Source organism: Amphiprion ocellaris, chromosome 7, assembly GCF_022539595.1.
Source record: "Amphiprion ocellaris isolate individual 3 ecotype Okinawa chromosome 7, ASM2253959v1, whole genome shotgun sequence".
Lineage (NCBI taxonomy): Eukaryota > Metazoa > Chordata > Actinopteri > Pomacentridae > Amphiprion > Amphiprion ocellaris.
Genome location: NC_072772.1, coordinates 20,557,590 through 20,576,700, shown reverse-complemented (window position 1 = coordinate 20,576,700; position 19,111 = coordinate 20,557,590). Strand labels below are relative to the sequence as shown.

The 19,111-nt window shown below is 39.8% G+C and overlaps 1 protein-coding gene across 5 annotated transcripts in view; it reads left to right on the top strand.

Annotated features, from left to right (window-relative positions):
* LOC111567581 (chloride channel protein 2) overlaps positions 1-19,111 on the top strand; it is a 218,277-nt gene that overhangs the window by 63,910 nt on the left and 135,256 nt on the right. For all 5 annotated transcript variants that reach the window (XM_035947502.2, XM_055012040.1, XM_023268793.3 and 2 more), the window contains exon 2: positions 4,062-4,212. In XM_035947502.2, coding sequence (XP_035803395.1) covers positions 4,062-4,212 — 151 coding nt within the window. The remainder of the gene's footprint in view (positions 1-4,061; positions 4,213-19,111) is intronic.

Below are 19,111 nucleotides of genomic sequence, written 5' to 3'. Positions count from 1 at the left end.
AGTTGATGTTGGAAGCTGAAAAAACAGACAAGCATAAGGATTTGAGCGAGTTTGACAAATTGTGATGGCTAGACGACTGGGTCAGAGCATCTTCAAAACTGCAGCTCTTGTCGGGGGTTTCTGTTCCTGCAGTGGTCAGTATCTATCAAAAGTGATCCAAAGAAAGAACAGTTATGAACCAGCAACAGGGTCATGGGAGGCCAAGGCTCTGTGATGTACGTAGAAAGTGAGGACTTCACAGACCAGCTGCTGTTGCTCAGATTGCTGAAGAAGTTAATGCTGGTTCTGATAGAAAAGTGTCAGAATAAACAGAGCATCACAGTTTGTTGCATATGGGGCTGCATAGCTGCAGACCAGTCAGGGTGTCCATGATGACCTCTGTGTACCGCTGAAAGCACCAACAGTGGACATCAGAACTGGACCACAGAGCAATGGAAGAAGGTGACATGGTCTGATGAATCATGTTTTCTTTTACCTCACATGAATGGCCGGGTGCGATCCGTCGCTTACCTGGGAAACACATGGCACCAGGATGCACTATGGGAAGAATACCAGCTGTCGGAGGCAGTGTGATGCTTTGGGCAATGTTTTGCTGGGAAACCTTGGGTCCTGCCATCCATGTGGATGTTACTTTGACACGTACCACCTACCTAAGCATTGTTGTAGACCATGTCCACTCTTTCATGGACATGGTATTCCCTGATGGCTGTGGCCTCTTTCAGCAGGATAATGCACCATGCCACAAAGCAAAGATCCTTCCGGAATGGTTTGAGGAGCAGAACAACCAGTTTGAGGTGTTGACTTGGCCTCCACATTCCCTAGATCTCAATCCAATCGAGCATCTGTGGGATGTGCTGGACAAACAAGTCCAATACATGGAGGTTCCACCTCGCAACTTAAAGGATCTGATGCTAACATCTTGGTTCCGGATACCACAGCACACCTTCAGAGGTCTAGTGGAGTCCATGTCTCATCGGGTCAGGGTTGTTTTGGCGGCAAATGGGGGACCAACACAATATTAGGCAGGTGGTCATAATGTTTTGCCTGATCGGTGTATATATTCCCTGGGTCAAGAGCGTTGTGAGACTTGTATCCTCATTTTCAGAATTCCAAGACTTATTTCCTGCAAAGCGCCTCTCATCCTTATTTATTTTTCTATCGTCTTCTCACTTGGCCTCAGCTGTAAGGTGTGTAGTTAGCTCCAGGCTTCGCTGCTCTTGCTGCTGAACTGCAGGTGTGCAGAGGATGATCCAGGCATGCAGGAAGACAACTTCCTGTATTGTGCTGTACTTCTATAATTTTGCACCCTCTTTATTATTCACTATAAATGTACATTTGTTCTTTTTTAAAAAAAAAAAATCCATTTTCATCAACAGCATTATACAAAGATTTGATCAGTTTTTGTTGCATGTAGTCTGCTGCTCTAGTCCCATAACTGATTCATTTTCCCTAGAAAAAGGTTAACCAGTTTATTTAAAAAAAAAAAAAACAATATCTACATGTTTAGCATTGCTGCATTTTACTCGATTTTCCTGTCTAGAAATGTTTAGGCTTCCCCTAAAGAGGTTTTATCCAGCCCCAAATTCAAGTCACCAGTGCTGAAAACCCTAGTTTTCCTTATGTTACTCACCAATATCAAAACCAGTCACAAAGATAACACAAGTACCACTTATAGCACAATCACCACCACCAACAACAATACTAATACAACAATGAACACCAGTATAACCAACAACACCACTACCACCACCATCGATGGCAGAAATACCAAGAATAAAGCATAATAGAATTTGAAACTTGAGTGTTATTTAATTTTAGTATGAGAACAAACTGCAGCGATGCCCTGCAGATGAAGCTGAAAAGTGTCCATTTGAAAAACTGCAAAGTAGTTGTACTGTTGGTTCTATTCAATGACCAAATATAGTTTTACACACTCCTCAGGCCCTCTCACAAGTAGATGGGCTCTTGTGAAGTTTGGATATTCTAGCAGCTAGATTTAGGAATAGCGCTACAGTGTACTCCACTCTCTTTTTACCCATCACTGTGGACCTCGACTGTGCTCCACAGGGTTTGGACTTTGAAGAGTAATAGCTGTAAAGTAGGAAACTTGAGCGTGCTGTGTGCAAAATCCTCTCACAATTGGATCAGCTTTGCAGGACTGATTTAATGTTTTGGCACAAATCAAATTCTGAATATTATTTTTTTCGTGTGAACCCAGGAAAGGATCTATAAATGCTCAGATTCAGAACTTCTGTTACTAATATCCAGCTGACCGTCAACAACCCTCGCTCTGCTAAAATCCACCATGTCAGCCTTGATTGACCTGTTTAAAAACCTCTGTGTTGTGATGGGTGGCCAAGAGGAAATCATTAGTGCCTCTGTTCCTGTTCACCACACCAGAGCATTATGGGAGGGTGGGGGGGCTGGTGTCTGGGTGGTGCACAAAACTTCCTGTCTCTTGTACTGCTGACTTGACGTCTTTTGTGTGTGTGTGTGTGTGTATGTGTAGTTGTGCATGTTATGTAGTTTTCAGAGTGAGTGTGTTTGTGTGTGGGGGCTGTTATGCCGAGGTCACGGTTCAGATGGAAGTTTGGCCAGTTTGGAGCCAGTGAGGAGTTCTCGAGTTTATTGCCGAGACTGTGAGTCAGACAGTTGTAAAAATACATAATATTGTGAGGAAGGGAAGCGTCTAACGGAGATACAAGAGAGCACACGTCCGCACAAGGGCGGAACAAGTCATCCAAATATTATTGGAACTGCAAAAGATCTTCCGTGCAATATCAAAATTGCAGGAACTGTAATTTTTTGATTAAGAGAAAATGTGTCACAAAATACTGTTGTAAATGAAAGTGTGGTGCTGCAGAGAAGCCCCAGGATGCAAACCATGCTCTCCAGACACGCTTGTTTGGTACAGAAATATCACAAAAATGACCATTTCAAGTAAATTTGTGACTCCTATCACATTACCTGTCAAAATACCTGCAATATGTTGTTTCATTGCGTATTGTTGTGCCCCGAATACACATGCATTTTGAATAAATAAAAACTGAAATCAAACAAGTCAGTGCAGATGTACACATATTTCTTTAAACACAGGGAAAAGTTTCTTCAGAAGTCCAAGGATCCCAGCACTTGCAAAGAAATGGTAACATCAGATGTTCCACACACCTGAACATGTCAACAGCCCTCTAACCCAGTGTCTAATTGGTTTAGTGGTAAATGATTGCCAGTTTAACAGAATAGGCCTTCTCTTTAAAAGGAGCGTGGTATCCAATTGCGATTTGTGATGGATATTGCGATTAGATTTACTATATAATTTTTTAGAGTCAGGCTTCATTTCACCATTTATTATGCAACAGATGTAGAACATGTGATGGAGCATTACCACATAACACCATTAAAAGCTTGACTGTCACACAAGTAGGACAGCATTAATTTGTACTTGCCTATCTCTGAGATCCAGAGAGTGAAGCGTTCACTGTCAAAATAAGGCCATACAAGGAGATATTAGAGTATTTTTGTAGCATATCTAACATGGTGTGAAACACCAAAAACTTTCCAGCTACGTTTTGTAGTCTATTTTACATGCCTCTTGTTAAACAGAAGGCTTTTGTTAATCAGTACAGCTGTCTGCACCACCAGTGTAACAGCTCACATATTTTTAGATTTCAGGTCTGTTTTCTCCATCGTACATTATAATATACATGTTAAGTGCCTGACCTGCACTTAACACTGTACCTGAACCCCACCTGTGTAGACACACAGATGGAGCACTCACTGCTGCTGATGCTCCGCTAAACCTGCTGCTCATGGAGTCACAGAATATACTGTCCCTGAAACTTCCCAACAGAGAAAAGGCCCGAAATTGCTGATAGTAAGAAGCAGGTTCAGTCCAATTAGACTGACGTAGAACATGAACTGCCTTAAGATGATTTGTACTTTTGGTTTCTCTTTGCTTAAGTGTTCAACTTCCATCCTTTATTGTTAGGGCTGATTTAAAGTACTGTATATGAAAACTAAATGTGTGTGTGTGTGTGTGTGTGTGTGTGTCTTGTTTTCAGATGTATGGGCGCTACACCCAGGAACTTGGGGTGTACGCCAAAGAGGAGGCCGCTCGGCTGAGGGAGAGCGGGCAGAGGCGATCGGTCAGCGACCGAAGCCGGACCCTGGACCTGCTGGAGTACGACAAGGGACGCTGTGCCAAGTGTCGCAGTAAGTCTTAAACCACTACTGTTCCAGCTTTCCGCAATTTAGTGCCAGTTTGAGAACTTCATAGAATGCAACTGATAAGGTTAAACACGGAACAAAACCTGTTTTGAGATTTCATAAATAGTAGTATTGTCCAGCAGCAAATCAAACTAGTTGGTTGTAAACAACAAGGCTAACTTCATAAGAACAAACAGAAATATGAATAAACAGGAACCCTAAGTCCATTTTTCCCACTTAATTAAAAAAAAAGAAAACACGTCTGAGAACTAGATAAATGTTACTCATTGGCTACAAAATACTATCTGATAAATTGACCTTTTAAAATAGGAGGTATTTATTTTATATAAAAAGAATTAAATTAGGATCATACATATTTATTCTGGCCTGCCATTAGGAGTACTTCTAAGATGTATTTGGTTTTAGCAAAAACTTGTCTATGTTTTTTAATAGAATTTATTTTGGATGTCTTTCTAATGGATTTATCCATTCATCCATCCACTTAAACGTACAGTTTCTGCTGCTTATCCGGGCCCTGTTTAATGATCAGTTAGTCATATTTTTTGGAGTTACTGTTACAGCTGAGAAGTGTTGACAAGAATGTGATATTAATATCATTAACTCCATGCACTTGGTAAGTAGAATTACCTCCCAAGTGTACTGAAAGCACTTTGACTGTAAAACAGGTATGAACCTTCTGGACTCTGGTGTTTTTTGCTCCTGTCACATTTTTCCTCACTGTGACTCATTTTTCACTGCAATATAAAGTCCTGCATCTTTATGGAAACAGCACAACTATGAATAGAAGTAGAGAGAACTTTAAAATGTCTTTTATGCAGTATAACACTATCATAACGCTATAAGTCATAAGGAAAAAATGAAATTTGATTTTTTTTCTTTTGATATTTTGCAACAATTAAAAAAAAAAATGCCATGAATTTGTACAGTATTTTTCTAAGTGTCCACAGATGTTACCAACACTGGGAAAACATGATGTCTAGCTGTTTGACTAGGCCTGTTTACATTTTTACATACTCTATAAACTCTGAGTTTTTCACACTACTCTGCATATTCATTTTTCAAATGTATTTTGCCATGCTGAATGTATTTTTCAGCAACTTACTGACAACTAATATGTATACCTTTTATTAAGTATGTTTCATTTTCCTCTGAGTCTCTTTTGTCGTTTCCTCTCTACTCTGTGTAAACACAGCCTGCAGTCCACCTAAAAATTCCAAATTGTTGTCATGTGACAGTAAGTCGCAGCTGTCAGTCATTTCTGTTAAATTTGAGAATGAGACATGTAGTATAAAGTGAAATTTTGATGAAATATCACAATTTTAAGCTTAGATTTGCTTTGAAAATCCAGTGATTGTTTCTGTTTTTATATTTTGTGACTACCTTTTCTTACATTTTTGTGTGTTTTGTTTTTTTTTTTTTAAAGAGAAAAAATAGCTGTGATTCGAAGAACTCTCCTTTCATGTGTCATAATCAGAAAATGCCATGCTGCATAATAAGCACTCCCACACTATCTGAAATCAGTGACTTAGCAGTAGACACCACTGAACAGTAACTTATTGCACACCGTTAACGCTTCATATACTACCGTTGAAAAGTTTGGGGTCACCCAGACAATTTCATGTTTTCCATGAAAACTCACACTTTTATTCATGTGTTAACATAATTAAAAAGGGTTTTCTAATCATCAATTAGCCTTTCAACACCATTAGCTAACACAATGTAGCATTAGAACACAGGAGTGATGGTTGCTGGAAATGTTCCTCTGTACTCCTATGGAGATATTCCATTAAAACTCAGCTGTTTCCAGCTAGAATAGTCATTTACCACATTAACCATGTCTAGACTGTATTTCTGAGTCATTTAACGTTATCTTCATTGAAAAAAAAATGCTTTTCTTTAAATAATAAGGACATTTCTAAGTGACCCAAACTTTTGAACTGTTGTGTATATGATAGTAATGAATGTGGAGCAACTGAAACTCAATTCTAATTCATAGAAAATGTTATCGTCCTAGCTTTATATGTTTATTACCTTCAGATCAGGCTGCAGTTTATATATACTCATCAAGTTGTAGTGTTTTATTGCATTTTTCCACTACTCTTTATATGTGACACAGTAAACTTGTCTGGGACCTTTGTGAGTGGCCAGTAATGAGGCCTACCTTGAGTCTGAAAAGGTCACAGAACATCATGTTTTACTGTAGTCTGGCCATCAGTCTACTGACTGGATAGATGTTAGAAGAAGATATTATCTGGAAAGTGTGCGTAATGGACTGAAAACCCCTTGAAAGCTGCACACAGTAGTTATACAGGTAATTGAGTTTGCTTTGGTCTCAGGGGCTTTTAGAGGCTGATTAGTGTCTTTATTAAATTATTGGAAGTCTGGACATGTCAAGGACTTGGATGAAATATGAAATAAGTTATTTTCTAAACCAGTTTTAGAAAGAAAAGACAGTGGAAAGAAAAAGAATCACCTTATTAACAGTTTTTGGTGATGACACAGTTCAGAACAGTTCTAGAAAAGAAGTTTAATTTTGTGTCTGAGCTACAGTGTGCGAGCCCCATTTGAAGACACAGCTGACAGGACATGCTCCATAAAGCAGCCTGAGCCATCGTCAGCATCACTGCCTGCAGGGGGAACACCATTTGAACATTACCTTAGTGCTGGAAATGTAATACTAAAGGCGCTTTGATCGATCTAAAATAGACGTGCTGCTTTTTGCCTAGAGAGCATTGATCATGCTGGACAGAAGGACGGAACAGAAGGGAGCTGCAGCAGCAGACAATCATCACAGCACTCCTTTACTGTGAAACAAAGGACAGCATGTGAATGTATGCAGCATCTCAATGCACAGATGGATTCATGTAAACATTCCCCTACCTTTCTCTGTGTCCTGTTGGTGGTGATAAAAAGATAATGAGCTCAGATAAGGTTGTGCGTAGACCCATAACAGGATAAAACAGACTGTAAACACAGGTAGGGAATGTCTGCGAGATCCTTGTGGAAGATGAGAGAAAGCATCCGATTTTACACCACATACAAACTTTTGACCTTTGTGAGACACAAGCACACAAATGCACAAATTGTCAGTTTTACCTATTAGACTAACTCAGCACTGATAAACTTTATTAGTCTCATTATTAGTCTCAATGTTTAGCTGAAGCCGGACTGACACCGTAATGCTTGAGTCCAATTCAAGCACTAAATCGGTTGACACTTGACTCAGGAGGAATTTCTGAATTGTTTCAAAGCTACGGCAGGTAAACGTTCTGAATGACTGATTGGATTTACTGTGGGTCAAAGATTTTTCACAGCTGAATTTCCCTTATGACTAAGCAGGGCTCCAGAGTGCCACCAAAAGTCTGTCAAGTGTGACTAATCACTTTCATTAGTTGCACTCCTGCACCTGAAATTTAGCAGGTTTGTCTGTGTGTCTCACTAAAACTGCTCAGCTTCAATTTGGTAAATATGGCAATGGAAAACATTATGTCCCTGTTTTCAAAACAATCTTCATTAACCCACCTGTCTGACTTGCTGCTCTGCAGTAATTGAGTGGGGACCAGAGGGTTCTCTGTGCACAGCTGCCTCATGGTGTCTGCTAATGCATGTCAGTGGTTAAGAAACATGGGTAAATTGTAGCACCTAATAGACAGTCATAGGTATTTTGGGCTTCACATGCCAACTACATGATTCCACAATAAATTGTAGCTTTAGAAAACACCCTGGGTCATATTGTCCTCCTCTAAACTTAAGCCTCTACTTAACACTGGTCACAACACGCCATCCATGACCACAAGTAAATGTTTTGCCTTCGGGAAACACTGAGATATGATAAAATAGCCAGCATTCCGTATTTATTACAAATGCGGCTGCCAAAACATGACTGAGAGCAGTGTGTTTGCCATGAGAACACTGACCTTCTGAATCAAATTGTTACAAAAGCACAATGTGCTGTGATATACGAGGCCGGTCAGAGCAGCCCCCCTCTCATCAGCGCTTCAGCACCAGGTAGCAGCAAAACGAAGCAGTGTAGAGTCAGAGAAAACACAAGATCTGAAAAGATACTAAAATTTAACACTACTTGTTATATAACCAAAAAAGACCTTTTACACTAAGTCCCAGATCATTTACCTAATGTGTTAAGAAATTAGCGATGTGTGTGGAACAATTCAGTAAAAGGTCAAGCAAAAATGTTCATTAATGGTGGAAAGTTGTGGGCCGATGCAACCAATGTGTGATGCTGTGGAAGTTCAGCGAGGTAGAGAGAGGATGAGGAGGCAGACACAGAGAGGTCGTGAGTAAGGTTTGCTGATATCAGGAGAAGTGACACCGACAGAGCAGCAGTTCATGCAAGCAATGCCAGCATCAGTTTTGAGGATTCTCCCCGACCTTTGGGTATATGTTGTAGCTGAGAGGGGTCAGATTTAGATTACAGACCAATATGGAGACAACTAGTCTGCTTAGTCACGTCAGAATAGACAATATCTAACCTTGACCAGAGCAGAGAGTCCTAGCATATCTTTCTGCTACAGCGTCTGCCTGTCACATGTTTTTCTGGACTCCTACTAAGATTACTTTTTTCCTATCATCATTACTGCCTCCATTTATAGTAAAATTTAAAGTAATAATGCCTCTCTGTCTCTCTCTCTTTGAGAACATTGGCCATCTTATTTAATGAAACTTTATTAGGATTCTTCTGTACTCATGTTCGGTGTGAGCAGCTGTATCACAACCTGTCAATTGATCTGTACAGTGAGGGCATAAAAGATGCATAAAGACTGATTAAAAAGTGCAGTGTGAGTTAACACAACTAAACATACTGACTGATCAGCTTAAATATAGTGTTGGGTCTTTCTTTCATTCATTCGTTCTACAATCTTTATTTTACCAGGAACTAAAGACCAGGAATTTCCTTTGATGCATTGTGTTTTGTATTTTTGTAGCAATTCCAAAGTTCTAGATATATTACGCCAATGAGTGTGTTGCTATATTAAAAACACACCAGCCACAAATTGACTTGGAACATCATCCTTCAAAAAAATAGACAACACTGGACTTCCGGAATCTCTTGGGCAGCTCCATTCTGATTATTGTTGGCTACAAACTACAAGCAAAATTAAAGTTTATTAAAAATTTGTCAAAAAATGCAAATGTATTCATCGGTCAGCTTGGTGCAGCACTGCAAACTCTCCTGTTGCTGAGTCCTCAGAAGTGATTATCCTTGTTGGTGTTTAAAGCAGTTTCTCTGGAGCATATTTAGAGCCTTGTTCCTCCAGCGGAAATCCAGGTAGGGGAGCCGAGCTCCTCAAATGGTTCTGGTTCCCTGAGGAAAGGTCTTGTGTGGGAAAGGCTTAAAGGGCTCATACACAAAGCTAGTTCACCTTAGCCTCACTCTCTTGGGAATATGTGGCTTCACTGAGCTGAACATCGGCCGTCCTCTGAAGCTGGAATCACAGAACTGGCTATTAGCTGGTTCAGTTATCTCTTGGAACGCCCTGCGGCTACAAATGTGTTCCTATAGAAGACAGAATTGTTAATTTGAAGTGACAATGTCTGAACTGTGAGTGAAATATAACAACACCCGTTACAGCAACATCAAATAGTGATATTCTACCAGCCCAAATGCCACAAGTATGATCACATAAATAAAAGAAGAAAATGTATTTTTTCTGATGAGTATTACTCCAAGTATTACTAATGTGTGATGCACATGCAAAGCAATATCAGATGGTTTCAACTGCCAAACCAGAGATGAGCGAGAAATACTTAATGAGGTCTATCTGCCAAGATGTTGCATTTAATCACAGGCAATTTTTTTTAAGTGTGAGGAATATACTTCCAATAAAAGACAACAGAGGGTTTAGTTTTTGTTTCATCATCACAAAGCCTCCTCGCGTTGTTTCTGAACTGCAGTGATGAAATAAGAATGTGAAACTATCAAATCTTGTGCAGCTGAGATGTATTTGTTATTGTCATTATGTGGTTATTTAGTGTGATAAACTCTATCTGTTTGTTGGAAGCTGTTTTAAAACCAGAGTGACACATGGACACACATATGGAACAATCACCTCCACTCTTCTACTGAAAAACCTGTTACAGTGATTTGTGATCTCACTGCAAACTGATCTGTGCCTGTCAGTCCTTCTCCTCCTCCTCCTCCTCCTCCTCTTCCTCTTCCTTCGTCTCCTCCTCCATCTCCTTCATGTCTTTCTTCTAATCCCCCTTTTCCTTCTTCTCCTCTTATTCCTACTTTTTTTCCCAATTCTCCATCTTTTTCCTTATTCACCACTTATTCTCTTCTTTTTCCTCTGCTTGTCCTTTTCTTCTTCTCCATATTCATTTTGTCCTCTTCTTCCTGCTCCTCCTCCATCATCTTCTTCCCTCTTCTCTTTTTCTGCTTTCTTCATCTACTCCTCCTTTATCTTTTTGTTCTTTACTTCTTCTTGTCTTCCTACTCTTCCTTCTTCTTGTCCTTTACTTTCTACTTTGTTTTCCACTTCCTTCATATTTTTTCTTTTCCTTCTTCACCTTTTCTGTTTTGTTCTTCTATTCTTCCTAGTCTTCCTCCCTCTTCTTCTCCTCCTCTTTTCCTAATCTTTGTTTACATTCTACTACTTCTTTTCCTCCTTCTCTTCATTCCTTTTCTTCATCTTCTTCATCTGTTGCCCCTCCTTGTTCTTTTCCTTCTTTAATTCTCTAATTAACACACTTGATTAACAAATACAACTTTAATGATGTAGCTCCACCATGTTCCAGCCAATGGGCTAGTATCAGTATTCAGCAGATCACTAGTAGTATAAAGACAGTGTTGTCTGACTAGTTGCTGTTTTTTTGCATTTAGAATGCAAGTTTGTCAACTGAAACATTTTGAAACGGTCAGAAGCTTTGAAGCAGGGTTTATCAGATTTATATTAACATGGGTTTTTCTTTGAATTTCCAAACGATTAGAGATCCTGTTGGATGAATCATGTTCCTGCTGAAGTGCTGTTGAGCATGACTTTTTTTTCCCTCCAGCGCTGCTTCCTGTACTGTGTAAATGGAGTGCCCTCTGCTGCTGACAAATGATCACTGCACCCGACACTACCCTCATAAAGACACTATCCTGAGCTAAGCAGATTTGTGTGTGTGTGTGTGTGTGTGTGTGTGTGTGTGTGTGTGTGTGTGTGTGTGTGTGTGTGTGTGTGTGTGTGTGTGTGTGTGTGTGTGTGTGTGTGTGTGTGTGTGTGTGTGTGTGTGTGTGTGTGTGTGTGTGTGTGTGTGTGTGTTTCCTCTGCATTCATCTCAGTGATGAGTTTTGCCGTTGTTTTGCTGGCAGCTGATGAGTCAGCTATCTGTCTCCCTCCTCCGTCTCATCTCATCCTCTTTATATGGATCAGGCGACCAAAATGCCACTAATGGAATTGATTAGTCCCCCATCAGGTAGCTTCAAGCATGAGAGATGTGGTCTGGATACGCTGCAGCCACACACACACCTTCCTCTCTGCAGGAGGATAAAGCAAATATAAACACACACCGAGTGAGGTAAAGGCATAAAACAAGAGGCCACTGGCTCACAATATATGTAAATAGAAAACACACACACACACATTCGTCTTTATTGCTGCGGGTTATGGCTGCAGCTGCTGTTAGAGGCAAGGGGGTATACACACACTATTATTATTGCTCACCCACATTGTTTTGTTATTTCTATTTTATACACATGCACATCCGCACAGGGAAACAAACACACACCTTCCTGTTCATTTACTGCTGTTTAATGATGCTGAATGGTCCAGCCCGAACCGTCTCCAGCCCATCATCTGCATCGTGTGGCCCCGCAGGAGCTGTCATTATTTCAGCTGTGGGTTGACGGTGGGTGTGTTTATGATATGCCAGTACGACTCCCCCAGTAGTCAGGCAGTCCCACCTGCTCCAGGCATTGCTGACAGCGAAAGGTAATGACAGCGGAGCAGCTTGAACAACAGGTAGCGTCTCCGTAATTATGGCCGGCAGTGTAGCAGACAGAGCACGCCTGTGTTGCAAGATGCTGCTGGCAGTTCAGTGGACTGTAGCATGTTAATATGTATACAATGTCAGGTCTAATGCTCGTCAATTTATAGGTAGCAGTATGAAAAAGATGGCTTTTTTATTATCTGGATTTTTAGGCTGTCTGAGAATCAATCTGTGTAATTTTAATATGATTATATGACACAAGTGCAAGTATTGTTGATTAAGCAAATGGCTCTCAGTTAGAGCTGCTGCTAATGATTATTTTATTTGTCAGATAACTTTTTGATTATTATTATGGTTAATTAGTTTTTTTTTATTTTGGTCCATACGGTATCAGAAAATGACAAAAAATTTCAATCAGTGTGTCCAAAAGCCCAAAATGACGTCCTCAGATGTCAGCTGTCTACAACCTAAAGGTGAATTGTTTTAGAGAAGGAAAAATCTGATAATATTCACATATAAGATGCTGGAAACTGAATGTAGGCTTTTAGTTATTTATTTTTAATTTACTCAAGCTGATTAATCAACTGTCAAAGTAGTTAATGATTTGCCTACTAGTTGCCAACTAATGTCCTCTGAGTTCCACTTTGTATTGTTACATTAAAGTGTAGTTGGACTGCATGGTCTAATTTCTGTCATCATTTTTGGACAATAATAGTTTAGCAAGACGCTGCCCAATTAAACCAAAATTTTCCAAATACAGATTCAGGCAAAACCATAGACTGTGTATTACAAATGGATGTAAAACGACAATTATATCCTGAAATCATAGACTGTCTATAAAAGTTGGACATACTGGCTTTGGTGTCACCCATCGATTTGTAGAGTATCGTTCGGAAATCGTAAGTTTAGAATTTTACTGTCGCCATTTTGGTCTTTTGAAACTTGAAAATAGGCGATTGGGATCATAGTTTGCCAAAGGAACATCAAGCGGTATTAAAAGAGACTTAAACTAGCGATTAAGACTATTAACGTATTAGAAAATAGTAACTGAGATAACAGAACAAGTGAGAAGTCGGGTCTCTTTCTGATAGAATTCTATACAATCAGACTTCTTTTTGGAACCAGAAGAGTTGCCCCCTGCTGGCTGTTGCAAAGAATGCAGGTGTAAGTCTGTCTGCCTATGGGCTAGGTAGGCTTGGTTAACCACATAATCTGATTTGTTGACATTTGTTTTGATTTATTCCTTTACTCTGTCGGTATGTATGCATCGTTAAATAAACAATATGTACATTAACACAGAATAAAACCACAACTAACAATGAAGTGTGAAACAAGACGCACACTTTCAGGTAAAGCCTAGTCTAAAGGTAAATTTTACCAGCCCCAAATAAACTACCATTTTTCCCCCTTGGCTTTGTATTGACAGTTACCTTGGGAGAAGCTTTAACAACATAGATGACAGGTACGAAAGTGTGTGTTGTGCTACTGTGTGTAATTTGTGTTATGCTTGTGGCTATAACACTGCAGCCTGGTCCACTTGTGCTGGGTGACAGCCTCCATCATGTTCACCATGTTGTCTGTTGTTGTACAGACTTCTCTTCGTCTCTCATCGAGGCCCCAAGCAGCCAACTCTTCTCTCAACCCAGTTGTGATGTTTCACAGTTGGAACTCCTCATTAATAATGTGGAAAGTCAGGCTTATGTAGGACTCTGGCCGTCCGGCAGGAGCACAAGTCTTTTCTTGTAGCTGCGTAATATTCAACTGATGACAGCTCTGTTTCAACTTGTGTCTTTCATTTTTCATACAGCTCTGGAATGGCAACTTCAGGAAAATATTACATGCCACTTGTCAAGCGACCGCATCAGGTTTTTCAGACTCTCTTTGGTAACTGTGTTAACTGGTATCATGTCTTTCGCGAGGTGAAAAGCTGTTGCATCACTGATTCCTCTCTGCTGTTTGAAACCTCTTCCATGTGGTGTAATGCTGGCAAAATCATCCGAAATAGTTTTTTGCTTTGGGAGGCATTCAGATCCGACTTTGCACTCATCGTACAGAACTTTTTGCTGCTGATTTAAGTGGTCAAACGAAATATTCGTGTTTCCTTGTGCAGTGGCAACGATTGCAGGACCTTTTGGTCAACGTTGTTCTTTCTCTAGCTGAAATATTTTCGTACCACTGATGTTGCGTTTTGTTTTTCCAACCACATATTCCTTTTCAGTGTTTCCACTTGTTCCTTCTCATTTTGCTGTGAACATTTGGAGCCTGCACATGACCAAACTCTGTTTTAGAGTCCTTAAAATGTGTTATTGATGTAGTAACAGACAGATTTCTCTTGGAAATTAAACAGTAAACAGGAGAATTATCCAAGATTTCTTCGTGTATCAAGCAAGCAAAAAAAACAAAACAAACTAAATTATAGCATGATATGTTTCAGTTAGTGTGCCTTATTTCACAGCACACATTTCAATATTGATGCTAAAAAAATATATCATGTAGCCCTAATTTGTATTTTGCATTTGTCTTGTTAGTCTTGTTAGCTTAGTGTTATATTGTCACTCTGTGGGGAGTTGTACATGTCATTTGCTAGGGGAGTGCAGAGGAAACTTAGCCTTAGGCTAACTCTAGAATAGTGCATCAAATGCTCACATTCATGTTTAATATTACATATGATCCCTTACAATTCATAACCAATACAAAATACTGTAGTGCATTAAAGAGCTCATTTAGCTCAGAAAATTGGGTGCATAATGACAAAAGAAAAGACTGAATACGTTTATGTAAAGGTATCAAAACAAAAGTAATGAGAGGAGTGAGTTTTCCCCAGAGTTAAATTAACCTGTGCAATATTCTGCTTATGTCTTTAGTAATGATATTTTACAACGAGATGAATTTAATGCATTTTCTACAAAGCATTGCAGCAGAGCTCAGAATCTCGACCTGGAGCAACTTCATAAGCCCACTGTGACACCAGTAAATTTTAGAATTTATTCATTTAATTTTAAGCTTGTAACTGGTGACTTTTAAGACTTGACTGCTTCTGCCCTACCAGCTATATACTCCACATCTATCATCCCCTTATGAGACACAGCCCAGTCCTGCATCATCAGCAGCAGCACCCTTGCCCTTTCCAAGGCTGTAGAAATGCTGAGTGGATCTTTTTTTAGGAACTGAACATTTGCTCAAGATCAAATCACCAGAGTAACTTAGATCTGAATCATTATTAGAAAAACAGACATTGACGACCGACTAGTTATGCTGTAAAAGAGCTTTCTTAAGTTGCTTTGTTTTTGTCCAATTAAAGTGAAAAGAGTTTGTATAAGACACCAAAGTAATTCCAACCAACTAATGCCTGAACTTTACAAGACCGCTGATGGTTCTCTGTGGTACTGCCACCAAGATATGAGCAACAGATCAAGTAAGCTATGAAGCGGGGTCAACATAGATCAGATTTGTTCCCCAACACCCTATTACTGGTTCTTGGTTTGTCCCTCAGACCACTGTTGGTAGGTCAACAATACTTCTGACTGGGAGAACAAAACAAACCTTACTATTTTGGAGATGCTCTGACCTAGTCATTTGGCTTAACAATTTGGCCCTTGTCAAAGTTTCCCACCCCTTTATATCTTCTTATTTTACCAATCGTTAACTTACTATCTGCTTTGTCGCAGATCTTGGCCTGTGTTGTTGCTATGAATTGCAGCTTTGTTAGTCGAGTTATTTTCCAACCAGTTTCTTCAGTAAGTGCTTTAAGTGGTTTTCTGTCAGCAGTGTCATTGCTGTTGTAATTAGGAATTATTCAGATAGTTGTCTAACCATTGGAATACAATGGTCTGATGTGATCAGGAATGTAAAGAAAGTATGGAAGTTAGTGCATCATCTTCACGTTCCCAGTAGTGTCTAAGATTATGTTTGCACTCCACTGTCACTCCACTGTCCACTGTATTGTTTTTAGATGCTATTTATAGCATCCAATTTCAAGAAGAAAATTACCACAGGGAACTAAAAGCTATAGTTGCTGATGTACACTGACCTTGCATGATGTGCATTGCTATTTATAGTCGACCCCCTAATGTGATTTGCCATGTTAAAAAACAATTAGTTTGTGTTGGCATCTACGGTGCTGCTTCTTTCACCCAGCCATAACAAAGTGGTTTGAACAGGCCGACAGAGTGAGTAACCGATTGACATTCACTATCTGAAGCTCTGTGCTTCTGCTAAAAATAATCTAATTTCAGCAAATACTGCCAACTATTTTCAATGGTAAATATGTCTACTCTTCAGAAGCCACTGATCAAAAACCCTTAGATGGATAACACAGGTCAGGTACAACTGAGACCTGCTGGGTCAGGGCAGTGGGTGAAGAAGCACCAATATTACAATGTAAAATACTTACCTGCAAGTAAAAATCCTGTGTTTCAAGTTTTACCAAAGCAAAATGGAGCTAAATGCACGGAAGGTATCAAAAATTAAGTACTTGTTCTTCACAAAAGTTGCTTCTTGTGCGATACGTTACCATAGTGATGTCTGGTCCAAGTTGAACTAAAGACCTAAAAAGAAAATGTTGACATCTTTGGATCTCTACGTATAGTTTAAATAAAACCATCATTTGAAAACTGTGACAAGGACTCTCAGGTAATACACAAGTGTAATCTTAAAGTAAAGAAGATTTTGTACCCCATTTGGCAACATCAGTCCATGAAATTGCTAATGTCATTGTTGATCATTCTCATACATTTGGGCCAGTCAGGACCTCCTCCACCTTCTAGGCTCAGTAGGTGCATTATCATCCATTCTGATCATAGCTAAGCACTAAGTAACCCCAAAAACATCTGCAATCTTTTGTAGTTATGTGAGAAAATTCATGTAAAATCTTCTGTGGAGTCGTCACCCTGGAAACAAACAAAACGGAGCTATGTGACATGTGGCCCAATAGCAACTGGGTGTGTTTTAACCCAAACCAAGATCCTTTCCTGAATCCGACCAAGTAATTTTGGTGCCTATACTTAACTAATCACCCAAGCACCAACTGAAAAGTCACAAAATAAAACTAAAAATAAAACCCAACCGTGGATTGTTGTTCCTTTTGCAAGCAGAGAATTGTAGCCTCATAGCCATTAAACAAGGTGATAACAGAACTCCATTAAATGAGCTGATAAGGTGCCTTCTGGTCCTACTGGAAGGTGGAGGAGGCCTCTACTGGCTCAAATATGTGGGAATGATGTGTGATTTAATGGGCTGATAACATCTGAAATAGGTGAATTATCATATGTTTTGTTAGGAAAATATGAAGCAGGATTACAAAATTGGGCAGCCCTCAAATGAATGTTAAGTAGTGGAGTAGCAGAGGAAAGTAGCATACATTGGAAACATTCAGGTTTTGTACAATACTGAAGTACTTAAGTATAATATCTTAGTAAAAATTAATTAGTTACTATTCACCAGTGCTGTCTTGCTTTGCTCATTTTGCTGTTCCATCATTATCTAGTGCAGTCTGATCATTGCATCAGTTTTGAATTTGCTTTATGAAAGAACTATTTAGTGAAGCAGTGCTGTATATCAGGGTTTTAAGCAACTTACGTGACTGCTCGTAAACACTGACAGTTAAACATTCTGGCCTCATTAGAAAAACTGGCACCTGGGAGCTGCAGAGCCGAATGTGTCATCATACCCAGAATGCTTCCATTTGAGACCATGAAGTGGAAAATAAGTGCCACAAGAGTGAACATACGGTGTTTTCACTGACGGTTGGCTGTTCAACCAGCCAGTGCAGTCCTTGGGGAAAGCCTGTTACTGCATGTGTTGACCAGCAGGGTGCAGCAGTAAGCTTCACAGCCACGCATTTGGACAGAACGTAGAGTTGCGTTGGTAGAAATGAAACAGGGACCCCCGAGTGGGAGTGTGATCCTGGCAGTGCTCTCTTCCTCTGCGGTTGTGTTTTTTTTCCATGTGCGTGTGTGTGTTTGTGCTCAGGTGTGTAATCTCTGCATGCCTCCTCTCAGCCTCTGTCAGCAATTGGTCAAACACAGAGCATGTATTGTAGATTTTTTCCACATCATTCATTATTGCAATTATTTTTCAATAATTGACTTTAAAATATTGTTGAGAGGTGAATTCAAATATAATTCCTGTTTGTGTCCGCTGAAACAAAATTATGTTTGATAATCACAGGTGAGACAATTGAATTTCCCATGCATGTAATTTTGCTCGAAAGGTTGATCGCATAAAGATGCTGCGTCTAATTTCAAACTGACCATTTTGAATAGAATCCCTGCACCAGGCAGGGTTAAAAGGTAAGGATTACACAAGCAGTGTGATTACATTACTGCACTCGTGTGTGTGTGTGTGTGTGTGTGTGTGTGTGTGTGTGTGTGTGTGTGTGTGTGTGTGTGTGTGTGTGTGTGTGTGTGTGTGTGTGTGTGTGTGTGTGTGTGTGTGTGTGTGTGTGTGTGTGTGTGTGTGTGCGCGCGCCTGTGTGCAGCGTAACAAATTCTGTTAAAAGAGCTCAGCCATGAGAACGGACATAAAATATTCAGCTGACAAGAGGAACTTGCCCTGCCACACACACACACACACACACACACACACACACACACACACACACACACACACACACACTCTGCAGCAGTAGAAGGTAACTCACAGTGATGCCCCAATTCAAATCCCAGTCAAGCTTTATTTATCCACAGATGTGACTTAGTGATCTGATGGAACTTGCCAAAATAAATCTACATCAACCTTATTGGCTTCTTCCCCTCAGTCCTTCTTTCTCTCTCTCTCTGTCTGTAGCATAATTTATGCTTTAATTCATCTAAAGAAAATGTTTTTTTCTCGTAGCATTAGATGAGAAAAAAACATTCAGGAAATAAAATATCTATTTTTATCTCTCAATCTCCTTCTCTTTTTCTTTCTTTGTGTTTTTCTTTCTAGCTTTTGTAAGCGTGTGTGTGTCTAT